Source organism: Schistocerca americana, chromosome 3 (assembly GCF_021461395.2).
Source record: "Schistocerca americana isolate TAMUIC-IGC-003095 chromosome 3, iqSchAmer2.1, whole genome shotgun sequence".
NCBI lineage: Eukaryota > Metazoa > Arthropoda > Insecta > Orthoptera > Acrididae > Schistocerca > Schistocerca americana.
In genome coordinates, this window is record NC_060121.1 from 865,980,035 (window position 1) to 865,998,010 (window position 17,976).

Sequence of the window (17,976 nt, forward strand, 5' to 3'; positions counted from 1 at the left end):
CGAAGAACTCTTTTACGAAGTCTTTCTAAAATTTCTTTGTAGTAATATTCGTTAACTGTTTGTCCAGGAGGCACCCACTCTTTATGAACAATTTCCTTGGAATCAAAGAAGTACACAAGCATGCGTGGTCTTCCACTGCTATCTTGATCTTCAACATTCGTTCTGCCTTCACTAAACATTTTATGCAGACGAAAAACTTGAGCTCTTGGCATAACCTCCTCTCCGAAAGCCTTCTGAAGCTCACTGTAAGTTGCCGTTAGATTAGATTAGCTTAGATTAGTACTTTTTCCATAGATCATGAATACGACACTTCGTAATGATGTGGAACGTGTCAGGTTAATGAAAGGTGTCTATACAAGATATTACACTACACAAAATATTACATGGCACTCAATATTTTTAATTTTTTTGTGAGGGTTGGGGAAATTATCCACTTACTATATCTAAAAATTCATCTAATGAGTAGAAGGAGTTGCCATTAAGAAATTCTTTTAATTTCCTTTTAAATGCTATATGGCTATCTGTCAGATTTTTGATGCTATTAGGTAAGTGACAAAAGACTTTTGTGGCAGCATAATTTACCCCCTTCTGAGCCAAAGTTAGATTTAACCTTGAGTAGTGAAGATCATCCTTTCTCCTAGTGTTGTAGCCATGTACACTGCTATTACTTTTGAATTCGTTCGGATTCTTAATAACAAATTTCATAAGTGAATATATATATTGTGAGGCTACAGTGAAAATCTCTAGCTCTTTAAATAAGTGTCTGTAGTATGATCTTGGATGAGCACCAGCAATTATTCTGATTACACGCTTTTGTGCAATGAATACTCTTTTACTGAATGATGAGTTACCCCAGAATATATGCCATACGAAAGCAGAGAATGAAAATAGGCGTGGTAAGCTAATTTACTCAGATGCATATCACTAAAATTTGCAATGACCCAAATAGCATAAGTAGCTGAACTCAAACGTTTCAGCAGATCCTCAGTGTGTTTTGTTCCAGTTCAGCCCCTCATCAATGCATACACCTAGAAATTTTGAATATTCTGCGTTAGCTACCGGTTTCTGATCGAAGTCTATATTTATTAATGGTGTCATTCCATTTACTGCGTGGAACTGTATACACTGTGTTTTGTCAAAGTTTAATGAGAGCCCATTTGCAGAGAACCACTTAATGAATTTCTGAAAAACATCGTTTACAATTTCACGACTTAATTCTTGTCGGTCGGGTGTGATAGCTATACTTGTATCATCGGCAAAAAGTACCAGCTTTGCATCTTCGTGAATATAGAATGGCAAGTCATTAATATATATTAAGAACAGCAGAGGACCCAAGGCCAAACCTTGCGGCTCCCCAATCTTGATTGTTCCCCAGTTTGAGAAATCACCAGTTTTTTGCATATTATGTGAACTGTTTATTTCAACTTTCTGCACTCTTCCAGTTAGGTATGATTTAAACCATTTGAGCACTGTCCCATTCATACGCGTTTTCACCCAATTTAACGCATACCATTGCGCAATATTATGCGGTTTCATTTCCGTGACGAGAGACGTAAACACGTGTTAACTTATTACAGCACAACTCACGACTGAGCAGTTGCATCAATGTGTCGCTTCGACTAGAAGGAGCTTAAACACCAAGGTCAAAGATATTGTGCCTACAGAAGCCTGCAGGGTTGCCACATATTGCAAACAAAATCAGTCTCATTATTGTCGCACCTCGCATGTTAATGCCCTTTGTGCGGCCTTAATCACGTCGGAAACCTTTTCAGATGTATCTTCTGAGTACAATGCCAGCTCTGCCAATGCACTGCCCTTTTATACCTTGCTCCATCTGTGTATATGCATGTCGCCGTCCCATGACTTTTGCCACCTCAGTGTAGATCCAAATGTCTATGTAGATTAAAAATGTGCCTCCAGTTTCTGTATCTGCCAACTGTAAGATCTCACGAAAAATTACTGTGCTCTGTGTCTTATCCTGATTTCCCTTTGACTGTAAAAGCTGCATGTCAATACTTACGATGGTTCCCTACACCCTACAGCGACGGTAGCATCGCTTTAAACCATTATCACTGGTGCCATCTTTAAGGTTTGCCTAAGGTGAAAATAAATTACAATGCAGTGTCGAGGTCACTGTGTCACCTTGACGTATGACGAAACGACGGCGTCGTCTCACGTATTCCTATGCGCGTCCGATTGCGGGATTCCCTTAACACTGTTGCGCATGCGCATGCGCATGCGAGATTAGTCGACGTAGAAAAGTGCGGATGCCGTGCGGCAGCGGTCAGTCGTCTGCGAGATGTCGAGGAACGCGCACACCTTGTTGGTTGCGGTGCTGGTGGCGGCAGCGGCGAGCTTGCCCTGCGGCTGCCTCGCGCAGTGCACGGCCTCACAGACCACAGCCTCCGGCACCAAGGCGCCCGCCACCATCTGCAGCGGCGACATGATCTTCGCCGACGACTTCGAGGACTTCGACCTGAGCGCGTGGCAGCACGAGATCACCATGTCCGGCGGAGGGGTGAGTGTCGGTGCGAACGTCCCTGCACTGCGCAAAAAATGACGCACGCAGTGAATCTCCACATTAGCGAGAGGACGTTTCGAACATCTTGTTGCAAAGACCGCTAGCGGCTACTCCTTTCTGGTAGCACGACGGAATTCTGCTTCTATGTAACGCTTCGCAAAAGACAATTACTTCTTCCCTTTTTTTTGTTTTTTGAGGTTGAATGACATGTAAGCTGTTTTTGTTCTACAGATTTTTATTTCAAGCCATTTTCAGGAAACCACTGACTATCGTCTGAAAGGGACACTATTTCTTAGGTAACCAAACATTATAGGCAAAGATACAATCCGCTTGTATACAGTGTTGTGCATCAGTCTTGTTTCTTAAGGGGGATAGGACGTCAAACTGGCCGACTTGAAACTGGAGAGGGACCACAGGACATTTTAATTTCAACTGTCTATACTTTTACAAATAAATTCATAAAACTATGTCAGCATGACGAGGAAGGGTTCAGGATTCACGCTCATAGCAGTGGACGTTCAAAAATATAACAAAATATATTTTTTTTGTATATGAAATGTCATCATTTTTTCACTTAGTATTGGCTGCATTTGTTGCTATAAGTACACTGTTCTTCGTAAATAAGGGATATTCTTCGATGAATTTGGCACAGCATACAAACCATACTTACAGGTGTATGAAACTCTAGAATTTCCCAAATTTATTAAAAACTGTACTAAATATTGAGATAATTAACCATAAAATTTGAGTTTTTTCTAAACATGAAGTTTAAAATGTAACAACTCATTCATTTTTTCATTAATGAAATAAATTCTAGAGTTTCTTACACCTGTAAGTATGGCTTGTATGCTGTGCAAAATTCATCGAAGAATCTCTCTTACTTATGAAGAAAAGTGTACCTATAGCAACAAATGCAGCCAATAGTAAGTGAAAAAATGATGAAATTCCACACGTAAAAAAAATTTATTTTGTTATACTTTTAAACTTACATTGTTATGAGTTTGAATCCTGATTCCTTCCTGGTCATGTTGACAAAGTTTTATTAATTTATTTGTAAAAGGATAGACAGTGTAAATTAAAATTTCGTGTGGTGCCTCTCCTGCTCCAAGTCAGTCTGTTTGACGTCCTACCCCCCTTAATGTCGAAATTACAATTTAAGCAATGGAAAATGTTAAGCACAATAAATAATTAAATTACACAACATTACAGGTTAAATGACGATAATGATAAATTTTGTGAGGTCTTGATACTGGCTGATAAACTGTCAGACTGAGCACTCTTCGTATATGCTATGCAACAAACATGTTTTAAGATTAAAAGTTAAACTTTAGGCACTGACAGTATTATACACAACAATTAAAATACACAATCCTACAGTGTTAGACATTATATTTTTATAATGCCGTAGTTCATGAGGTTTTGACATTGGTTGAGAACTATACAAGTGCACTAGTAACTTACATTGTATGACAAACATGTTTTACATTGTAAATTACATTTTTATGCAATGGGTAATATTAAACTCATTACTTGGTTAAAATAAACGATGTTAAAGTATTACAAGTTATATTGTTGAAGTTTGTAAGGTAAGCAAGGTAAGGAATAGGAAATTGTGTTGTGTTTTAATTTTGTGTAGCAGTATGTGGTCATTGTGGCGGTTTGTGGGTGTGTGGCTGGTTGACTGCATCACGTGACACCTAAAATTTGGGATGTGCTCAGCTGTTATTGGTCGTTTGCTTCATATGATGCAGTCAAACGGCCACATACCCACAAAGCGCCACAATACCCACATACTGCTACACAAAATTAAAACACAACACAATTTCCTATTCCTTATCTTGCTTACCTCACAAACTTGAACAATATAAGTTGTAATACTTTAATATTGTTTATTTTAACCACGGATTGTGTTTAATATTGCCTATTGCATGAAAATGTAATTTACAATGCAAACATGTTTGTTGCACAGCGTAAGTTACTACTGCACTTAGACAGTTCTCAGCCAATGGCACGACTTCACAAACTGTACTATCTTAACCATATAAACTGTATAAGATGGCGTATTTCAATTACTGTGTATAATACTGTTCGTTGTCTAAAGTTTACAGTCTCAAGAAACATGTTTGTCGGACAACATAAGTGAAGAGGGCTCGGTTTATCAGTTTCTCAGCCAATGTCAAGACCTCACAAAATTTATCATTATAATCATTTAACCTATAATATTGTGTAGTTTAATTATTTATTGTGCTTGATATTTCCATTGTGTAAATTGTAATGTCAATGACAAGAAACAAGACTGATGCACAACACTATGTACAAGTGGATCGTGCCTTTGCTTATAATGTTTGATTACCTAAGAAGTAGAGTCCCCTTTCAGACTCTAGATAGTGGATTCCTGAAGATGGCCCAAAACACCAAAAACCCGTTAGAAATGGAAAAAATCAGTAGAATAAAAACAGTGTACTTGTTATTCAACCTTAAATATGGACGTTTTCAACCAACAAGTTATGGAAGAATCTATAAATGAAATTGTTTCGTCCATATGGAATGACACGAGTAATGGGCTGATAATTAAATACACTCCTGGAAATTGAAATAAGAACACCGTGAATTCATTGTCCCAGGAAGGGGAAACTTTATTGACACATTCCTGGGGTCAGATACATCACATGATCACACTGACAGAACCACAGGCACATAGACACAGGCAACAGAGCATGCACAATGTCGGCACTAGTACAGTGTATATCCACCTTTCGCAGCAATGCAGGCTGCTATTCTCCCATGGAGACGATCGTAGAGATGCTGGATGTAGTCCTGTGGAACGGCTTGCCATGCCATTTCCACCTGGCGCCTCAGTTGGACCAGCGTTCGTGCTGGACGTGCAGACCGCGTGAGACGACGCTTCATCCAGTCCCAAACATGCTCAATGGGGGACAGATCCGGAGATCTTGCTGGCCAGGGTAGTTGACTTACACCTTCTAGAGCACGTTGGATGGCACGGGATACATGCGGACGTGCATTGTCCTGTTGGAACAGCAAGTTCCCTTGCCGGTCTAGGAATGGTAGAACGATGGGTTCGATGACGGTTTGGATGTACCGTGCACTATTCAGTGTCCCCTCGACGATCACCAGTGGTGTACGGCCAGTGTAGGAGATCGCTCCCCACACCATGATGCCGGGTGTTGGCCCTGTGTGCCTCGGTCGTATGCAGTCCTGATTGTGGCGCTCACCTGCACGGCGCCAAACACGCATACGACCATCATTGGCACCAAGGCAGAAGCGACTCTCATCGCTGAAGACGACACGTCTCCATTCGTCCCTCCATTCACGCCTGTCGCAACACCACTGGAGGCGGGCTGCACGATGTTGGGGCGTGAGCGGAAGACGGCCTAACGGTGTGCGGGACCGTAGCCCAGCTTCATGGAGACGGTTGCGAATGGTCCTCGCCGATACCCCAGGAGCAACAGTGTCCCTAATTTGCTGGGAAGTGGCGGTGCGGTCCCCTACGGCACTGCGTAGGATCCTACGGTCTTGGCGTGCATCCGTGCGTCGCTGCGGTCCGGTCCCAGGTCGACGGGCACGTGCACCTTCCGCCGACCACTGGCGACAACATCGATGTACTGTGGAGACCTCACGCCCCACGTGTTGACCAATTCGGCGGTACGTCCACCCGGCCTCCCGCATGCCCACTATACGCTCTCGCTCAAAGTCCGTCAATTCACATACGGTTCACGTCCACGCTGTCGCGGCATGCTACCAGTGTTAAAGACTGCGATGGAGCTCTGTATGCCACGGCAAACTGGCTGACACTGACGGCGGCGGTGCACAAATGCTGCGCAGCTAGCGCCATTCAACGGCCAACACCGCGGTTCCTGGTGTGTCCGCTGTGCCGTGCGTGTGATCATTGCTTGTACAGCCCTCTCGCAGTGTCCGGAGCAAGTATGGTGGGTCTGACACACCGGTGTCAATGTGTTCTTTTTTCCATTTCCAGGAGTGTACAATAAAACATTGAGTGTAAGAATGAATTTTTTGTGCACTGCAATTAAATGCTCTTAAATTTTATTGTAACATCACTGCTCTCGTAGTCACTAATATCTCTTGTATGAGAAGGTGTCGAAGTTGAGTGACTATGAAGATTCAAGATGACTTAAGCAAGATTTGTAGTTAGTGTGATGAATGAAGGTAGCTGTAAATGTAGAAAAATGTAAGTTAAGCGATCGGGTAGGAAAACCAAACCCCTTATGATAGGGTATAGCATTAGTAGTATCATGCTAGTCACAGTAACGCCGTTGAAATATCTGGGTGTAAGGCTGCAAAGCGATACGAAATGAAACGAGCATGTGAGAACTGTGATAGGGAAGGCAAATGGTCGACTTCGGTCTATCGGAAGAACTTTGTGAAAGTATGGTTCATCTGTAACGGAGACCACATATAGAACACTAGTGCTCCTCGAGTGTTTGGGATCCCCACCAGATCGAATTAAAGAAAGATATCGAAGCAGTTGAGAGGTGGGTTTCTAGATTTGTTAGCTGTAAGTCGGGATAACAGGCTAGTGTTACGGAGATGTTCCAGGAGATCAAATTTGAATTGCTGAATGGAAAACGACGTTCCTTTCGAGAAACACTACTGAGGAAATTTAGTGAACCGGCATTTGAAACTGACTACAGAACGACTCTACTGTAGCCAACATACTTATTACGAACGCTAAAGTACAGACAGAAGAGAACTGAACTCCCATAGCACACATCGAATATTCCAGAATATTCAGACATTACAGGAATAAGGAATTTCCAACTGAACTTCCAGAAGCGCACATCGAATATTCCAAAATATTCAAACATTACAGGAATAAGGAATTTCATGAACCTACCAGAAATGATAAATACTAAATAAATAATTATTTCTGTTGTCGGGTTTTGAGATGGCGACCCGCAGCACGTCATCCAGACTCTCTAACCGCTACGCCACTCTGCGTGCACCACTGCTTGCGGCAATATGCAGGATCTTATGGGTACAGGAGCAGATGTTTCTACTGGTGACGGAGGACGGTGTAGCGAACAACATTAGATTAGTATTTACGTCGTTTGTACGAGGCGTGTGTTTTAAGTAAGGTCCGTTTTGTTCTAGATACTAGTACTTCGCGCGCATACCGCAACGAGCGCGTGCGTCGTGTACCGGCATGCCTCGGGAACAATTGTGCTCAGTTTCAGCTCTGTAGCTAACCTGTACGGTTCTGTTCTGTGCTTTCAAAATGTTTAAGACTATCAACTCGCCTGCCGCGTGTGAGGTTCGGTCAGTGATACGGTTTTCGTCAGCAAGGAACCTGTCTACTGCAGAAATTCATCGATAGATTTGCGAAGTGTATGGTGATACTGTTATGAGTGAAAGCAATGTGCGTAAGTGGGTACGATAATTCAAAAATGGCCGTGACAACTTCCATGATGAGGACCGCTCCGGTCGTCCTTCTTTGATTACAGACGATTTGGTGGCTTCAGTTGAAGCGAGGATTTGTGAGAACAGGCGCTTCACAATAACAGGTCGCTCAAACGAATTTCCTGACGTGCCGAATTCAGCACTTTACAACATTGAATCTGCGCACCTAAAGTTTAGGAAACTGTCCTCCTGTTTGGTCCTGAAACTCGTAACAGAGGACCACAAAAACCAAAGATTTGAGTGGGTGATGAAGTTCTTGCCTCTTTATCATGAAGAAGGTGACGGCTTCTTGAGTCAGATCGTAACTGGAGACGTAACATGGGTTTCGCGTATCATGTCCGAATCGAAGCAACGGAGCATGGAATGGAGACACACACACTCGCCTGCAAAGATGAAGGCCAAACAGACTCTGTCCCAGAGCAAAATCATGGCGTCGGTGGTTTGGGATAGCCCTGGTGTTTTGTTGGTCGACCTCATGCAACGATGAACCACTATCAATGCAGAAGCATACTGCCAAACCCTGAGAAAACTACACAGAGCGATTCAAAACAAAAGACGCGCCATGCTGACAAAGAGAATTGTCCTTCTACATAACAATGCAAGACCTCACACTGGTGAGACCCACGATTTATTGGACAGTTTTGGCTGGGAAGTTTTAGACCACCCACCCTACAGTCCTGATCACTATCTGTTGCTCCACATCAAACAACACCTCAGTGGCAACCGTTACAATGACGACGACGTGAAAACGGCAGTGAACTCTTGCTTAACGGAGCAGGCGGCAAGTTTTTATGAAGAGGGGATTTTAAAATTGGTTGAGAGGTATGATATGTGTTTCAACAAACTTGGCAACTATGTCGAAAAATAGAGTGAAGTATGTTCTTTCTGTAAATAAATTTACTTTTTTGAAATAACCTTTCATTGTATACCTATGTTGAAATGGATCCATCTTAAAAAACATGCTTTGTACACTAATGATTATAGCTATTACAAATCATATGTTTGTGGTTGGGTAGTACTTCCAAGTACATGTGGCAAGAGCTTGGTATTAATGCTTGTTCTCCCCTGGGCGGCAGGTCAGGTGTTGAAGAGTGGACGCTTGGCCATAAAACCGGTAGTCTATACTGACAGACGTAATCCTCTTAGTGGTGCAGTTACGACCGTGTAGAAAGCATCAGGTGGTACAGTTTGTGATGTGTTTGTGGAAAGATTGTTCGATGGTGGTGGTGGTTAGTGTTTAACGTCCCGTCGACAACGAGGTCATTAGAGACGGAGCGCAAGCTCGGGTTATGGAAGGATTGGGAAGGAAATCGGCCGTGCCCTTTCAAAGGAACTATCCCGGCATTTGCCTGAAACGATTTAGGGAAATCACGGAAAACCTAAAACAGGATGGCCGGAGACGGGATTGAACCGTCGTCCTCCCGAATGCGAGTCCAGTGTGCTAACCACTGCGCCACCTCGCTCGGTAAGATTGTTCGAGGTAGAGAAGAAAGAACCAACTCACTGATGTGTGTGCATATCGAGATACCACATATAAAAAAATATTTGTATTCAGACGAGTTACATCCTATAGTTTGGTACTGTTGGTCGATTATGGTTCACTGGAGCACAACATATGCTAATTTTGTATCACTCTAAGATTTATCGCCCAGTAGAAAGTTGACACTACTATAGTCCTGAAATGTATCGCACAGGAGCTGAACATCGAAATAAATCAGAGTCTAGTGTTTCTCCCAGCATATCAGTTGATCGTCGACTGTTCGATTATCGAAATAATTTTTTGTACACTGAGGAAAAGTTCAACCGGACTCACTAAAAACGAAAACAAATAGCAGTTGTATCTCGATGCAGCTGGACGTAAGAAATTTGACTTTTTGTGGACGGAAACCGGTTGTAGAATTAAAAATATCTGACATGGTTCATGTGGCTCCTCAAAAAGGGCGAAAGGGTGAGAAACAAGCCAAAAGTAGTGGAGTGAAACTGCTTTCCTTAGCCTTCTGCACTGCATGTGTTTCTAGCAGTTTACTTAACATTCCGCCAGTACAATAGCACCTGTGACAATTTCCCACAAGGAAACTTCTACAGTGTTATTTTTTTCGACAACTGTTTGTCCTTCTGACACAGGTAAGATTACCTAGCGTTATCTCAGCTAAACACTTCAAAGACGACTACTACTTCGTTATATAAACAGTGCTTTTAGTATGTATCACGTACGCGTTTTATCTTCTGATGATATCTTGATTCAACAACGAGATATTATAGAAAACTCTAAGGTTAGTGTAAATATTGTCAGCCGAATTAGTAATTACAAGGGGCAATCGAAAAATTTTCGACTGATGGCTCTGAGCACTATGGGACTTAACATCTGAGGTCATCAGTCCCCTAGAACTTAGAATTACTTAAACTTAACTAACCTAAAGACATCACACACATCCATGCCTGAGGCAGGATTCGAAACTGCGGCCGCAGCAGTCGTGGGGTTCCGGACTAAAGCGCCTAGAACCGTTCGGCCACCGCAGCCGGCGGCGTTGCTGCAGATGGATGGATGGATGGATGGAGAGGGTTTTAAGGTTGCACCACGGCAAGGTCTTCAGCGCCCGCTCAGGAACAGATTGAGATGGGTGTCAAGAAAAGACTCAGAACAATAAGATAAAACAGAACGTAAGACACAGGAAACTAGCTTGGAAAAATATGTGGCAGATATGATACGCGAGTTGGGATGGAAGTCATTAAAGCAAAGACTTTTTCGTCACGGCGAGATTTACTCGTATTTACGAAATTTTAGTCACCAACTTTCTCTTCCGAATGCAAAAATATTTTGTTCAGCCCAACCTACATAGGTAGGAATGATCATCAAAATAAAATAAGAGAAATCAGAGCTCGAACAGAAAAGTTTAGGTGTTCGTTTTTCCCACGCGCTGTTCTGGAGTGGAATGGTAGAGAGATAGTATGATTGTGGTTCTATGAACCCTCTGCCAAGCACTTAAATGTGAATTGCAGAGTAATCATGTAGATGTAGATATGTGCCTACCCACACCGAAGCGTGGGACGAACAACACAGGAAGAAAGTGATAGACGGAGCTAAAACAATATAGAAGATGGAAGTGGCTGGCTGACTGCAAGGAAAAAAGGGAGGAGCCAGCCACTGTGCAATACACTAAAACCTCCAGCCTAAAAGTTTAGGCCAGAGTCCGGACACATCACAGAACTTTAAAACTCTAGACACACAAATCTCATCATTAGCTAAAACACAGGGCAGATCCCCATCAACTTGTGCTTCTGCCCTTGCATCACGGTATAAAATGCAGTCTGTTAAAATTTGCCGGACAGAGATGTGCACACCACAAGCATCATAAATCGGGGGATCCTCCCGCCGTATTAGAAATCTATGTGTGAGAGGACAGTGCCCAATCCTAAGACGCGTGAGGATCACTTCGTCCCGCCTGAGCACCCGGCAGGAGGTACGCCACGGTCGAGTTGTTGACTTCATCAACCGCAGTTTATTGGCCGTCACCGCCAGCCATTCTTCCTCCCACAACTCCATGCACTTCTTGTGGAGTGCAGAAATGACAGACTGCAAGGGAATAGGACACTGTACCACATCCTGCTTTCTGCAGGCCTCCTCGGCAGCCCGATCGGCCTGTTCATTGCCCTATATTCCTAAATGACCAGGCACCCAGCAGAAGGACACCTCCTTACCTCGCCGTTGGAGCAAGTACAGCTGGTCATATATCAGCTGGACCATCTCCTCAGTTGGGTACAGATTCTGCAGTGATTGTAAGGCACTAAGGGAATCGGAGCAGAGAAGAAATAGATTGCCCCGAACACGATTAATCTGCTCCAGTACCTTCAGGATCGCGTGGAGCTCCACTGCGAAAACGGTATATTCATCAGGGAGGCGAATCCGGGTAACATGATCAGGGGACACTACAGAACAGCCAATGAAATTCTCCTGTTTGGAGCCGTGAGTGTAAAAGACGGTAAAACCGTGGACTAACGTAGGGCTACTCCGATGCGGGTATATAAGCACTGCCATCTAGGCAAGCGATTAGTGTGGCATTCGTTTCATTCCGACGGGCGTCCGGTAAATGAGGAAACGTAAACTTTGGCGACGTTATTACCAAACGCATCCAACCAGGACCAACGTCTTGGGTCTCTTGCCTTGGGTGCCGAAGGAGAAATATCGCTTGCCATCTATCGCAGAATGAGGAATGTGTATGGTGGGGCAGCACGTCTGAGAAAAACCGCCTTTGTAGAATGATGCGACAAGCTGTGCTGTTGCTTTACGATAACGCACGTTCCCATATCACAAATGTCGTAACGCAGAAGCCGACTCAAGTGGAGGACACGTGAGGACCCGCCCTATAGTCCTGATCTCTCCCGATGCGTATCTCACGCCTTCGGTGCCTCTAAAAAGGTCTTCAAGGGTCTGCAATTCCAGTCGGACAAGGATGTGCAGCAGGTAGTTAAGAATTTTTTCACGCAGTACGACACGGTGTTTTCAAAACGGGAATGTTAAACTTGGTGCGGTGGGATCATTGCCTCAATGCTTCACAGCGATTTTGCCTGATTGGCATGCCGATTCTGGAGACAGTACGACCTTCGAACGGGACCTTTTTGATCGCCCCCTATGCAACATATACGTTAAGGATCCCAACACAGTACCCTGGAGCAAGCCTAAACTTACTTCTTTCCGAAATAACGTGCTGCGTCCTTCCTTCCCAATAAGTCCTCAGTGCAACCACGATTTTCATTTGATACACTAAAGACCGTACCTTAGTTAACTAATATTCGTGTGGATCTGACGGAAATTCTTTCCGGAGGTCATGAACCGAGTCTAAGGCTTCCACTCAGTTGCTTCTTGAAAAGTCTGGTACAACAATTGAAGATAGCAAAGCGAAAGCCAGCGTTTTAATTTAACATTCAAGAAATCTTTCACACAGGAGAATCGTACAAACATACCGTCATTTGACCATCGGACAGCTTCCCGTCGTAATGAAACAACTGCAAGTTTTGAAGGCAAATAAATCACCAGATCCGGATGGAGTCAAAATTCGGTTTTACAAAGCGTACCCTATGGCATTAGCCCCTCATCTGGTCTGCATTTATCGTGAATCTCTCGCCCAGCAGGAAGTCCCAAGCAAAAGCGCAGGTGACTCCAAAAGAAGGGGACCGCAAAAGGCCGACCGCTGCGGCCGAGCGGTTCTAGCACTTCAGTGCGGAACCGCGTGGCTGCTACGGTCGCAGGTTCCAATCCTTCCTCGGGCATGGATGTGTGTGATGTCCTTAGGTTAGTAAGGGTTTAAACAGTTCTAAGTCTAGGGGACTGATGACCTCAGATGTTAAGTCCCATAGTGCTGAGAGCCATTTGAACCATTTTTGAACCGCAAAATTACTGATCAATATCCGTAACTTCGGTTTGCTGCAATCATATTTTTGCTTCCAACATAATAAAATTTCCTGAGACTGAGAACCGTATGTCCACGAATGAGCATGGTTTCAGAAAACATCGCTCGTGAGAAACTCAGCTTGCCCTTTTCTCACACGGTATACTGAGAACTATGGATGAAGAGGAACAGGCAGACTTGCGTATTTCTAGATTTTCGGAAGGCGTTCTACACGGTGCCCCATTGTAAGCTGTTAACGAAGATACGAGCATATGGAATACGTTCTCACATACGTGAGTGGCTCGACCACTTAAGTTATCAAACACTGTGGGTTGTCCTCGACGGCGAGTGTTCTTCAGAGACAAGGGTACCGTCAGGAGTGTGCCAGGGAAGTGTGACAGGGCTGATAGCAGCGATGTTGGCGGATAGGGTGGGCAACAATCTGCAGTTGTTTGCTGATAACCCTGTCGTGTACGCTAAGATGTTGTTTAATTTAATTAATTTGTGGTAAGTCCTATGGGACCAAACTGCTGAGGTCATCGGTCCCTAAGCTTGCACACTACTTACTCTAACTTTAACTTACGTTAGGGACAACACACAGACACATACCCGAGGGAGAACTCGAAGCTCCGACGGGGAGAGCCGCGCGGACCGTGACAAGGCGCCCAAGACCGCGCGGCTACCCCGCGTGGTATAACAAGGGGACCCTCCATACTGTAAATCATGGATTCTTTTCGCTTCAAATATGTTGTAGAGGCACTTACCCTGAGTACGTGGCTATCCGGTTTTTTAGCGACTGGCCTTGGTTTTTGAGGAAATCGTTTTTTAAGTTCATTACACGCTTTGTATACCCGTAACATTAAATATACTTCGAGCAAGTCAGCGTAGCGAAGCGATAAAGGTTCACACCTACCACACTGGAGGTACCGTGTTCGAATCCTGCGACCATATGTTTTTTTATGTATGCAAGAACCGTCTGGAAAAATTGGTCCTAACGTTCAAAACCGAGTAGACGAAGTAATTGGGAAATACAAAAATGTAGTCGTGTATTGCACGAAATCCTTGAAGTTCACGAAACTGGTGTACGAACAGTTTTTGCGTTCTATAGTTCTTCCATATGTGGGATGGAAAAATATTTTGTACGTTATCGATTCGTGGGGAGGGCAAACCGATTCAACTTTATACGATCATCTACTCACTGATGAGAGGAAAGCGAGCACCTGCACCCTAAAAGTGGTCCCGCCAAAGTGCCCTCCTTATTGCCAGCCCTGCGATGTTTATTTTTACCGACAGGTGAAAATTTTCACCAAAATTATTCAGAATGCTCCCGACTTGATGAATGCCAATAGAGAGATCACTTCTAGGGAAGATTCGATAAAATTACATTCGCCAATCCTACACCAATTCAGCGCACCTAATTTTGAAAGCATGATTCGATATGCGTGGTTCGCATCGAAATTAGCGGATGAAAGAGAAATCTTTTTGAATGCAAAAGAATTGCGTTTGCCGGTATCGCTCATGAAGAAATCGTGCGCCTGCAAGACTGTTGCTTTCATAAAATGCCCGTGGTCTTGCGAAAATTTGTGCTTCGGTTGTTTCTAAGCTAAGTATCACCCACAATATTGTTCTGGCACACCAAGCAATGTGGACGATGAGAAATAAGATTTTGTGATATTGTACGACAGAAAAAATGAATAACTGAATATATCTTTATAATTTTGCACACCTTACACTGTGTTGATATTCTTTGAAATAAAAGTGAAAAATTCGGTCTATTTTGAAAAAAAAAGTACACAAGCAGGATTAGAACTCGGTACTTCCAGCGCGGTAGCCGTGAACCTTACCGCTTTTTTTTTTTTTTATTTTACATATGAGAGAAGGGTCAATTCTAATGCAAGCAGCTGAACTGATATCCGACCTCTATCTACTGGTACATTACATCTACAGTATACATTTAAATAAAAAGCAAAGCGCGTTACGAAAAATATTATTCCGGTACCGGGAATCGAACCAGAGCCTCCTGGGTGAGAGCCAGGTATCCTAGCCACTTTTCTTTTCTTCCATCTTTTTTTTATTTATTTTTTTTCCCTTTTTTTTCTTTTTGTTTTTTGTGTTTTTTTTCTTTTTTGTAAACATTTTCTTTTCTTTTGAAAACCCGTTAATAAAATGGAACTAAAAAAAACAAGTGCCACCGCCACTTTTCATCCTATAACAAAAAATCTAGGCCACTTCAGGCGTTGGCTCCTGACTAAACTTACCCCTGAGAGCTGCCTATATACCAGGGGAAATATGGGAAATCAAGGTTATGGCTATCCTTACAAACAAAACAAAATCTTCCTTTTTCTGATTTTTTTTTTTTTTTGTGTGTGTGTGTAAGTGATCAGAGGCCTTCTGCGCCCCGCTGGTAATATGTTGAGTCACGTCTTCTCGAAATTGATGTGTTCCGTTCAATTGTTCAGAAATGTTCATTGGTTCAAACAGGAAACCTTCTTCTCTCTTGGCTTAACACATTCCAGCTGCGAGGCGGCTCGTGGAAAGCACTTCCAAGGAAGTTCGAGAAAAATTGTTTGCATTTTGGGTGACGGACAACGACATAATGACAGTCATTGAGGTATGTCCAAAAATCGAGTACAGAGTCTACAGTTTGTCCAAATATGTAGTGAATGGCATGTCCGCGAATCCAATTCACAGCATTGGTCTTTGTCCGAGGAAAATAGTCACGTTCCGGAAATAATAATGAAAGGGGAGTAATCCGATCCGGAATGTCCCGCGTTAGAAAAGCCACAATACGTCGAACCAAGTGCCAAACCTCCGCCGCCGGTCCGCAAACAAACCGATGTTCATCATTGTCTGGCACTCCACACGTGGAGCATAGAGGTGATTGGGCGAGGTGGATACGATGAAGGCGAAATTGGTTGATTTGCTTACCATTGACAGTTAGGTACCAGACAGATTGTACATTCGTGTCAAGGTAACAGGCGAACACCGCGCGCCATACATGACGCCAGTCAACCTAGGGGAACTTTTGTTCAATCGGGTTAGGTGGACGACCTAATTGGAGGACATTGTACACTGCCTTTGTCTTGAGTAAAAGCTGTCTTGGTAAGGTGAGGCGTAGATAACTGAGTTCCAGAAAGAAGTACCGTATATAATGGAACTGGGCCGGAACATCCGAGATCATCACTGGGGCTGACAGTGAGACCGGCGAGTATGCCGACAGGAGGAGATCAGTGAGGCTCGTTGGGCAACGGGTCCATACCGTCATCTGGGAGCTGACAAATAGGGCGCGAGCTCTATCCGGCACGTGAAACAGACCTATCCCTCCTCGTTCACGGGGAAGAGTAAGGGTTGCATAGTTACCTTTGAACAACATCCCAGAGCTGACGAAAGATGCCATCGCTGCCAACACGCGACGTGCCACAGTAAGCGGGAAAGGTAGAACTTGTGCTACATGGGGAACTCGGGATGCGATATATGTATTGACATATCGAGCTCGTTGGAGAATATCTAGGGATCGAAGGCGATGGTCCATAAGACCTGCTCTGATCATTAAAAGGAGGCGTCGGCAGTTGATGGTGGCTGAACGCCGGAGATCAGATGAAAAATCTATTCCCAAACAACGAATGGTATCAACGGTGATGAGAGGTGTAACGCACTCCACGGGAAGTCCCGTGCCAATGAACATGACTTGTGACTTGCGTACGTTTAAAGAGCTACCCGACGCCTCACCATAAGTCGCTACCCACGTCAAAACAGCTCGAACCTCGTCGGCATTAAGTAAACAGATGACTACAGGGCTACGCTGACTTTCTCGGCAGACACAATATTACGAATATACAAATCGCGCAATGAACTTCAAAATCGATTTTCTCAAAAACCAAGGCACGTCGCTAAAACACTGGATATCCAGGTACTCAGGGTAAGTGCCTCTACAACATATTTGAAGCGCATCAAAATCCGTGATTTTCAGTATGGAGTGTCTCCTTGTTGTTGTTGATTGACTGTAGAACGATACATGACGACTTAGACAAAATTTCTAGTCGGTGCGATGAATGGCAGTCAGTTCTTAATGTGGAAAAACGTAAGCTGATGTGGATAAATAGGAAGATCAAACCTGTAAAGTTCGGATACAGTATTACTAGTGTCCTGCTTGACACAGTCAAGTTCTTTAAATATCTGGGCGTAACGTAGCAAAGTGGTATGGAATGGGACGAGCATGCGAGAACTGTGGCAGGGTCGGCGAATGGTCGACTTCGGCTTATTGAAAGAATTTTAGGAAAAAGTGGTTCACCTGTAAAGCAGACCCCATGTAGGACGCTGGTGCGACCTACACTTGAGAACTGCTCCAGTGTTTCGGATCCGTACCAGGTCGGACAGAAGGAAAAGATCGAAGCAAGTCAGAGGCGGCCCGCCAGATTCGTTGCCGGTAGGTTCGAACAACACGTAAGTGTTACGGAGATGCTTCAGGAACTCAAATGGGAATCCCTGGAGGGATGGCGACGTTCTTTTCGAGAAACACTATCGAGGAAATTTAGAGAACCGCCATTAGAAGCTGACTACCGAAAGATTCTGCTGCCGCCAACATGCATTTCACGTAAGCACCACGGAGATAAATATGAGAATTTAGGGCTC

General features: G+C 43.8%; 1 protein-coding gene across 1 annotated transcript in view; it reads left to right on the forward strand.

Moving 5' to 3' along the window:
• The first annotated feature begins 2,299 nt into the window (after positions 1 to 2,299).
• The window catches only part of LOC124606445 (beta-1,3-glucan-binding protein-like), a 63,658-nt gene continuing 47,981 nt past the window's right edge, over positions 2,300 to 17,976 (forward strand). Inside the window, exon 1 of the mRNA XM_047138427.1 lies at positions 2,300 to 2,518. Within this exon, the coding sequence (XP_046994383.1) occupies positions 2,300 to 2,518 (219 nt within the window). The remainder of the gene's footprint in view (positions 2,519 to 17,976) is intronic.